This window comes from Dendronephthya gigantea, unplaced genomic scaffold (assembly GCF_004324835.1).
Source record: "Dendronephthya gigantea isolate DGI-Jeju-01 unplaced genomic scaffold, DenGig_1.0 000003F, whole genome shotgun sequence".
In the NCBI taxonomy this organism is placed as follows: domain Eukaryota; kingdom Metazoa; phylum Cnidaria; class Anthozoa; order Malacalcyonacea; family Nephtheidae; genus Dendronephthya; species Dendronephthya gigantea.
In genome coordinates this window covers 268196-278345 of record NW_021163013.1, presented here as the reverse complement: position 1 = coordinate 278345, position 10150 = coordinate 268196, and the positions used below count along the sequence as shown (strand labels likewise).

At 35.8% G+C, this 10150-nt stretch overlaps 1 protein-coding gene across 1 annotated transcript; it reads left to right on the top strand.

Moving 5' to 3' along the window:
• Positions 1–3412: 3412 nt before the first annotated feature.
• On the top strand, positions 3413–4783 carry LOC114539104. The gene is made up of 5 exons (XM_028559869.1): positions 3413–3484; positions 3892–4114; positions 4193–4279; positions 4369–4569; positions 4638–4783. Exons 2-5 carry the CDS (start codon positions 3919–3921, stop codon positions 4781–4783), a joined length of 630 nt encoding a protein of 209 aa, XP_028415670.1. The 5' UTR covers positions 3413–3484; positions 3892–3918.
• The last annotated feature ends 5367 nt before the right edge of the window (positions 4784–10150 follow it).

Sequence of the window (10150 nt, the reverse complement as noted above, 5' to 3'; positions counted from 1 at the left end):
AACATCATAATCAAAACTTCTTTCTGGCAAGAGTGAGACATACAAACAAATAAAATGTTCCCAATATGTAACAAATTTATTTACTTAAAGTTCAATTGATGCAAAGATTTAATGAAAATGCCTTGCTTAAATTACATATAAATAAATCTATAGATTAAAGAAATTGAAATACATATATTATACAACAAAGAATAAAAAACAAGTCCTATAAGTGTCCATATAACTTTAATCTGCATGTGGAACTCTAGTTCTGGTAAATCTGTCAAATAATCATTTTGTTTCGTAGATAAAACAACTGCAGCCGGTTGTTTGAAGGCTGTTTATCTTAAATGGTGGCTTAAGTGAAAATTATATACATTTCACACATTTTGAGGGGGATTCAATTGAAATATTATGGACTAAGTAATTGAAAACAATATGGTGTCACTCAAATTGAAATATTTTAGCTTGGTTTTTATGAATGTATAAATTTAATCAATATTTTCTAGATAAAATTATTACCATACTGCAGTTTTCCCACCAAATAAAATGACTGTGCAAAAAAATAGCAAAAATTTAACTAGGCTATAATATTATACTAAATATATTTACATGTACAGAACATGTAAATAGTAGAAAATGGAATGTCATATAGTTACTGATGTCCAGATGCTTTCATCTTGGCTTTCTCAACTTGCACAATATTATTAATCTTTGGTGCCATAACTTGTCATATGTCAACCTCTTTTCCCCCAAACCTTTTTGCACCATACTTTAGACACAGCTAGAAAAAGTAAAACTCATTAATAACTTAACCAAGATATGTATATAAGATATATTAACTTGGACCAGACATAATTACTAACAATTATACTGCTTACCATATATACTCTTAACTTTCTCGGCATTGCATAAACAAAATCTTTTACATTTAATTAAATTGCTTTAATAGAGCTCCATTTTGACCTTTGGTTAGTGTGATGTTTGGACATAAGGAAATCTGTAAATTTTAACAATAAATACACAATTAGGTTTACACTTGAGACCTAGCTTATATTTAATTCACTTTTAATGATATATAAAATTTATCTAGAGCTAGTTGGAATGGCTCTATTTATAGTGGCATAAATAAAAGGTGTAAATAAAATGTTCAAATAAAACGTTTAATCTAAAGGTGAATAAAAATTTATAAGATTAATAATGGTATAGAGAACATATGTTGCCGATACAAACATATAGCATTTATAGCATATACAAAACACACTCACCACTGAATTCCAATACTTTAGCTACACATGTTGTTGTAGATGGGTCAATGAACTTTTGATTATTTTCTTAACTTTAGAAATTTCTCATTGCCATGGCACTTCTTTCTCGCGATCATAGTCACCTTTCAGGCATTCACAAAATTATCCATATCTTCTGATTTTTCTCGCATAATACAGCGCGTTATGATTCCTCTTTGACAAATTCAAAGAATGCGTATTTTATGTTAAAATACGAAAGAAAAACGCACTAAATTCTACCAGTATCAGTTATAAAACGTTGAATAAACGGATGACAAACTACATACAAAGACGCGCTCAAAATTTGAAAATAATGCGTGGCGGTTAAACAAGTCCCACATAACTTTGCGGGCTTGTTTGGCCCAACGCCCGCCATCTTACCTGCGAACGGGCATATATTATGAAACAGATATGAGATATGTCATATGTGTGAAATATCCGTGATTTGTCCTTACAAAACGAATGATTTCTGCTGAGAATTTTAACTTTAAGACTTAAAAAGTATGTCGAGAGAACCTTACAAAAATTGCGAATATGATTCTCGACCAACGAATAGTGTACTAAAAATATTATATTTTAAATTGCATGAAGGTCACATTCTGTATAACATATATTCTATAGAATATTGTGTACAGCATGTTCTATAGAATATATTATTGGATATTTAATGTGAATGTGCAATAGAATATTCTATAGGATCTCTAAATTCTATAGAATATGGCAATGGAATATGCTATAGAATAAGAAGTCCTATAGAATATTCTATGGGATTTAGAATATGCTATAGCATATTCTATAGGATTCTATAGAACATTTTGTAGCTAAAAGTTTATTTTCTAGGTAGATATAACAGACAAAACGACATCCAGAGTTAAAATAATTCATAAACAATTCAATGTGGTGAATTCATATAATTATATAATTGTTTGCAATATTTTGGCAAACATTGTGTTTCACAATTCGCGCAACAAATCTCTTCTAAAAGATTTTCCCAGCAAGTTAATTGTCGATCGATAATTCTAAAACAACTTAATTTGTGACTTTGGAAAGTACCGAAATATTTTGAACTTTGAAGACTATTAAAGTGCCCAGTCATAAAATTGGAATTTAAATTTTTTAAATCTATGGTTGAAATGAGTTAGTAAGTTCTAAAACAGATTTGAATTTGCATCTTTAGTTTTCAAGTTACTGCCGTCTAAGCATCGAAATTTGCAAACGGGAAAACCTTAAAACCGCGCAAAAGAGACTGGCGCGAAACACTGCGTTTGACGTCACAATAGGGACTCGTTCAATTTGACTATTTAGAAGCTCTATTGCGTTCAACTCGACTATTTAGAATCAAACAGCGCAAAGAGGACACGCGATCTAAAAATGCCGAATAGATGTGTAGTAGGAGGTTGTTCGAATGTCACTGATAAAGAAAAGGGCATTTCGCTTCATTTTATACCTTTCGCTGGAGACGAAAGGCCCGAAGCAAGAAAGAGGCGCAAACAGTGGGTTGACTTCGTGCGCATAAAGCGAGCAAAATGGAATCCAACACAGAACTCGACTACTCGAGTATTTGTTCGGAACATTTTGCTAAAGAGGTCTTTACAGAGATGTTCTCCAAACTCTCCGGTAAAAAAGCGCGGTTGGCTTCGGACGAAATTGGAGTCGTCGCGATTCCGAAATATACAACTTCTTCTGAAGACAAACCTTTGTCTGCGAGGTCAAAGAGAATGGTTAGTAGTTTTCAGTTTTTGCTTTCTAATACTGATTTTACTTTTTACTATAAAATTCACTGTTTCTATTGCTTAATGTATAAAGTGACGAATGTATATGAAAATAGGTTGTGAAAGAAGCTATTTCAACGCATTCAACCGATGCTGGTAGCAGTAACGCAACAGATGTAAATCAGCCAGAACAAATTGAGTTGACATTAGAACACGAAAGGAGTGCTAACTTAGCAGATGAAAATTTGCTAGTGGAATCTAAAAAAGATGTGAGTGATTATAGTTAAACAGCTAAATAATGTTGTGTTATGCATGGTAGTGACTAAACTCAGTAATATATATAGCGCACTGATGCTTTTTAATATTTCTTGAAGAATAACATGTCGACCCAAACAAGTGGTTGTTTTGGCTGTGCGTATTTGGTGAAAGAAAGACGAAAAACGTGGAACAAGTACATTACGCTGAAAGAAAAGTACGATGCTATGATAAAGGAAAAACGTTCTAAAGGTATATCCACGTTTGATTTTAAAATTATGTTTTGTTGGCACCGCAGGGAAAACCCATGACACGTTTCAAATTTCCAGCTTAATATCGGTATTTCATAATGTCACTGTCGAGACTCTATAAGTCTGTAAGAAATGGTCAACTTGAAGGGTTTTTTCGCGAAACACTTTGAAAAGATATAAAGTCAGCATATAAGATTTAGCTGTGAAAACAAGCCAGAGGCATGCGTGATTCAAGGCATGCGTGATTTAAGGCATGCGTTATTCAATTACTGCTATATATAACACCTTGTACAAATACCTGCACCCACGCAGGTCAGGGAAACCTCAAATAAAATGGCAAACCACAGTTCAAAAGTGGCAAAGTACAGCGAATTTTATGTGCGCGTCACAAATCTCTCATTTATTTAGGTATTCAATGCAGTATACTTTTAGACAATGACGACCAACATAAAGGCAAAATATCAAGAACAGCAACTATGTTTGACTCTGAGCCTGAAACCGGCGGTGATGACACTGATACAACGGGAGACGAAACCACATGCACAGAAGATGAAAAACAGGAAACAGGAAATGACGCTCTTCATTCCGAAGAGGATATGGAATCTGACCAAGAGAGCGATGCTAAAAATAGGTAATGTCTTAGGCACGTAATCACGAATTGTTCGGTTTATTCAGAATAGTATACATAAAAATCAATTTTCTTTTGTAGGGATTCCCTTGGCAGTGAAAATTTCATACCCAAAGTTTAAAGACGGTCAGGCCACTGTGAGAGATGTCAAAAAAAACCAAAATTTTGGTATATTACATCACACTATATTGAAAGTTGTTCCAAAGAATTGCTATATTTTGATGATTATTATTATATGAATTATTTTTCTTACTTAGAATACGTTGACGACATCTACCAAACATTTGTTCGGGCGTATTCACAAAAACAACTTGCAGAAGCATGCGTTGCACTAGATGCCATGACACCAGAACCGATGAACACCATGTTCGAAAATAAAGAAGAGAGAATGTTGGCTGTGGAAAAACAAAAGGCTAGAAGAAGCCTTGTTGTTGAAAACGTACCATCAACAACACCAAGTAGGTGCATTTAAAACACTATGCATTATAGGAAAGTAAGCTTATTTGTAATTAGTATATTTTTTTAGTTTCAGTAGTTCTTGCACAAGAAGAGGCTGCAAAAATTGCTAAGTCAGCTAAAAGAGCTCCTCCGAGATGCGCAGTTTGCAAGAACCCGATGAAAGGGCACAAAAAGATAAAAGACTGCCCGAAAAATCAGAAGCCGTCCCAGTAGCAATCCACCTTTCCGACGGTCAAACACTTATCAAAAACACGTGATCATATGACAAAAATTCGGACAAACACATGGTCGGACATACTATAGTTTATATGGAGTGTCAGGATCACATTGCGTTTTAAAGCTCTTTATATGTCTCAAAATGTAGAGGAAATACGATTTCGGCCGTTTCTTACCTTACGATAGTGTTGTCTAACGCTCACGATTCGAAAATGGTTAGCAAAATGACATTGAACGAGCTAAAAACATACCTTCGCGAGCGCGGTGTTAGCGTCACTTAAAACCCGCGTTGGTATATAAATGTTGCAATAAACAACAATAGTAACTCCGAATAAAGTAAGCATTTTCATTCAACGTTTCGACTTTATTTAGTCATCATCAGGAATGATTAATTTACATGTGCATGCGTTGTATATACTATATGTAATCACTCGCCATCCGTCATTAAAAACCGGAGCTCAATCATGGCACAAAGGCATCCAAACAACTATCGGTTTTCTCTTGAACAATATCAAATTACATATAGTATATACTATATGTAATCACTCGCCATCCGTCATCAAAAACCGGAGCTTAATCATGGCACAAAGGCATCCAAACAACTATCGGTTTTCTCTTGAACAATATCAAATTACATATAGTGTATACTATATTATACAACGCATGCACATGTAAATTAATCATTCCTGATGATGACTAAATAAAGTCGAAACGTTGAATGAAAATGCTTACTTTATTCGGAGTTACTATTGTTGTTTATTGCAATATTTATATACCAACGCGGGTTTTAAGTGACGCTAACACCGCGCTCGCGAAGGTATGTTTTTAGCTCGTTCAATGTCATTTTGCTAACCTTTTTCGAATCGTGAGCGTTAGAAAACACTATTGTAAGGTAAGAAACGGCCGAAATCGTATTTCCTCTACATTTTGAGACATATAAAGAGCTTTAAAACGCAATGTGATCCTGACACTCCATATAAACTATAGTATGTCCGACCATGTGTTTGTCCGAATTTTTGTCATTTGATCACGTGTTTTTGATTAGTGTTTGACCGTCGGAAAGGTGGATTGAAACCGTGCCATTAGTTTAATTGTCATTCACATCTTGTAGATTATTCTTATTTTCAATTTATCATGTTCCAATAATTTAATAATAAGAAATAAGTTTCCAAACTCTTGTTTCCAGATCATGTTCCGATTCGAGATGGTTTACGAGAGAAAAAAAAACTAATGTTACAACTACATTCTCTGTTTCACCTCAAAAAAGAGGAAATGCGCGTCACCCAGTCTATATCCGCTCTATATATACGTTGCTAGATAAAATTTCCATTCTGATTTTCGTTAGCACATGCATGAAGCTTCAACGCACACATCCGTATATAAAATTGGTCTTTATTTTTATAATAGTTTAAATAAAGTTATACTTAAGAACTGTCTTCCTCTACAAATCCAATGTTAATGTTGAACTATCTCACAGTAAATTGATAATATATTTCAAAGTCTCACGCCTCAGACCTGGGTAAAAAGTGCAAGTTATTAAAATATTGATACTGATATTCACCACATTGAATTGTTTATGAATTATTTTAATTCTGGATGTCGTTTTGTCTGTTATATCTACCGAGAAAATAAACTTTTAGCTACATATTGTGTGTTTAACCGCTCTCAGCGGATGTGTGTCAAAGGTCATCTTGGCGCTCAAGTGGTCGTATTTCACCCTGTTTCAACGGCGCAAATTTAGAGTTCCCAAAAAAACTTTTGGCGTCATTCTAGAGGCCATGAGTTACTCTTATTGGAAAATAGAACAACTTTCCAAAAAAACATGCATCATGCTGGATTTATCGCGCTCGAAAATTGCTTAAATCGGGTGTCACAAAATGTCTGATAGGAAGATTAAATTTCAAAAACCTGTCAAAAATTCTACATTATTTCGATTGTTTTGAAAATCACAAGAAAGTGGAAGTATTTACCTACCTTTAATGTGATATATTTGGTTTGGGGAACAATGCTGTGTTTCCCCGTCACATTGCGCTGAAGCGCAGCCCTATTTTCCTACCTATTTTCTTGGTCTGAGAGCCTCTCCGCAAAAACGAGCTCCCCCCAGCCTCAATATTCGTTCAATCGATCTTAAAATTATTTTTCGTTAATAAGCGACCCATAATGATGACTTCGGTAACGGTTGATATTTACGCGGAGCCGCTCTTATCAGCGAGTGCTTTTTTGCTATTTATTATTTATAAAAACATACATAAAAACAATATTATATACCTGTCTATGGCGCCAATTTCGCTGTCTTCATTCCAAAAGTATCCATCGAGTTTTCTTGCATCTGTAAATATGAAGCACCCAAGTACAACAACGAAAACAAAGATCTAAAAGACAAAAAAAGAAAAAGAAATAAATTTTTACATTGTTTTGGAAATCAGGTTTGAAACTGTTTGGTATAACTAAGACGACCAAATAGCAGAACCATTGTCGAGAGTATCAACGAAAACTTCGATCCAATCGTTTCATCCTCAAATCCGCCGTCAAGTTTTCTCTCGGTAACAACAATATGAATAATAAACGACAATTCAATAATCAAGCGGTACCCGAGGTTCACACAGGACCAGGCAAATTTAGAATCGAGCTTGAATTCATCTAGTTTGCCCTTGTGAACACGTAGAATGGCTCGCATATATTTGGTAAATCAGGTGATAAAAAGTGCATGTTTAGTTTAAATACCTTCATCATCTCTTACGGTTCTTCAACGATCTTGCCTTTCTTCGTCAGGTATCAACTGCAATAACTTTTGATGAGAATTCGAAACAGTAGGAAATAAGAGTCGATTTATATCTTTAGCGTGCGGTGAGCTGACGTGAAGACGGCCTTGCGTCAATGCAGCTGTAACTTTAAAGCTACTCGAGTATGTTGCATTACACTGTAAATTCAAAAGGGTAGTTTTGACCCCTAGGGGTCATTTCCGTCCTTTTTCAATAGGGTAGTTTTGACTCGACTGAAGGGTTGTTTCAACTCTAAGGGTAGTTTTGACTCTATGGTGGGGTCAAAACGACTCTACAATAGAGTCTTGCTGCTCTACCAAAAGATAATGTTACTCTTCGAAGGAGCCAATTTGACTCTAATTAAGAATTTTTTAATTCTTTTATAATATAAGAAGAAATTATAGGGCAACAACAAAATTTATTTATTTGATCAATAATAAAATTCTCCTTACATGTTATTTGAGATGTTGCTTAGCAACAAAAACTTCAAAAGCCAGAAGCCAACCTCGTGCCCAGGGTCTTCTGTGTTCATGGCGAGGGGAACGGCCAACGAAGACCCTGGTCAAATTCGCAGGAATCTGCCACCTGATTGGTCAATCTCCACGAGAAGATTAATTGGCTTGTCTCTATAATATATTGTTTAAAGTCATCTTTGATGACTAAGGTCGCGGCCACACTAGCGCTTGTGCTTGAAGATTACCACCGGATTAGCGTGCTTGCGTGAACACCTTGCTAATCTCGTGTTGGAATGTAAGCCAAGCACCTCGCGGTCACACTCGAAAACGTATGCGTGCTTGCTCGTTGATGTTGACAGATAAATTATCTAATAATCTAAAGTCTATTAAAAATAACTTTGTAGATTTCATATAGGGTTTCAGTTTTAAATATTTGGCGCTCAAAATGGAGAACGAGTCCTTGCTATTGCTTTATTACCAACACCAAAGAAAGCGCGTTTCTGCTAGACGCAGATCGCTTGTTAGAAGGAGAAGACGGTTGTTTCTTGCATTGCGAAGAATCAACCAAAATATAATGTATTTTCAGTACGTCCGGACCATAACACTAGCAATAATGGCTATTGCTAGAATTGTAAGTCAAATAAATCAACGCCAATTTTGGGAGATTCCAAGACCATGACTGGGTTGGTTTGAGGTGATATTTGGAGACGAACGTCAATCCGGCTACTGGAAGCAGCATTTTCGTATGCGCAAAGAAACATTCTTACGACTGGTAGATTTTGTGACCCCAGAAATCGCCAAGGAAAACACCGTTTTTCGGGTGGCTATCCCGCCCCATAAGCGAGTCGCTATTGCGTTATGCCTACTGGCGGTTGGTTCAAGCTTTCGCGCTATTACCGCTATAGCTGCTCATTTCAATGTTGGAAAGTCGACCTGTGTCACAATCACGAAGGAATTTTGCCAAGCGCTCAAGGCATTACATCAAATTTCCCGTCAGATGTGATGAAACTACGAGAGCGTTAGCGGTATTTCAAGATAATTGCAGGTTCCCGCAAGCAGTCGGAGCAATAGATGGTACCCATATTGAAATTATTGCACCGGAGGAGCCTTTCGACTATTTCGATAGACATCATCGCTATAGTGTTATATTGCAGGCAGTCGTAGGGCAAAACCTCACGTTTTTGGACACCGCAATTGGTTATCCAGGTAGCATGCATGATGCACGAGTTCTGCGCTCGAGTGATATTTTTCAGAAGGCACAGAATGGTGAGATTTTAACGGAACCACTTGCTAGAATCAACGGAGTTCAAGTTCGGCCTTTGCTGCTTGGTGATGGTGCATACCCTCTACTACCTTGGTTAATGAAGCCTTACCCTAACGGTGCTAATCTTAATCGTTCACAACGCCGATTTAACAAGACTCTCTCTTCAGCTAGATCGACCGTTGAAAGGGCATTCGGAATCCTTAAGGCCAGATGGAGAATACTTTTGAAAAGGCTGGACAACCGATTTGAAAACATTCCAGACGTAATATTGTCATGCTGCATATTACATAATTTTTGCCAAGAGGCTGGTGAGGAGTTTGACGACGAGGAGATTTTACGAAGAATTATTCGTGTAGACAGGGAATATTTAGAAACAAGGCGGCAAGAAAACATTGTTCATAATCCAACTGCTGAACGTATTCGCTTGTTAATCGAACAGAGTTTAACCTAAATATGTCCAAGTTATGCTACGACAATCGTAGTACCATGCGTGTAATTATATAATCTATGAATTTTGAATACAATATACAATAATATTTAATAATAATAATCTTTAAGATCACTTGATAACTTTTCTAAAATTATTAGAATATAATCCATGTTCAAAATATAATTATCTTTATCAATTAAAAAATGTTTATGTTTTTTTAACAGTTCATCAAGTATCATCTATCTTTTCATAATTTCAGCCATTCTTAAAAAAAACTCCTGATCTCTTCTTCGAGACTCCTCATCCAGCTTCCTCTGATCTGCTTCAAGCTTTATGAGAAGATCTTCGCTTCGCTTTTGAGCATTCTCCATCATTTTCAACTGAGAGTTTTGCATCTCAACTAGCTTTTCAGTCAAGTCGATCATAGCACTTGCCGTGGTAATCCGACCTTTC

Bases quoted from the DNA above. Each gene is read 5' to 3' on its own strand.
- LOC114539104 (XM_028559869.1), top strand. From the start codon at position 3,919: ATGACGACCAACATAAAGGCAAAATATCAAGAACAGCAACTATGTTTG. The intron at 4,115-4,192 runs GTAATGTCTTAG...TTTCTTTTGTAG, and splicing joins GAGAGCGATGCTAAAAATAG to GGATTCCCTTGGCAGTGAAA. The intron at 4,280-4,368 runs GTATATTACATC...TTTCTTACTTAG, and splicing joins CAAAAAAAACCAAAATTTTG to AATACGTTGACGACATCTAC.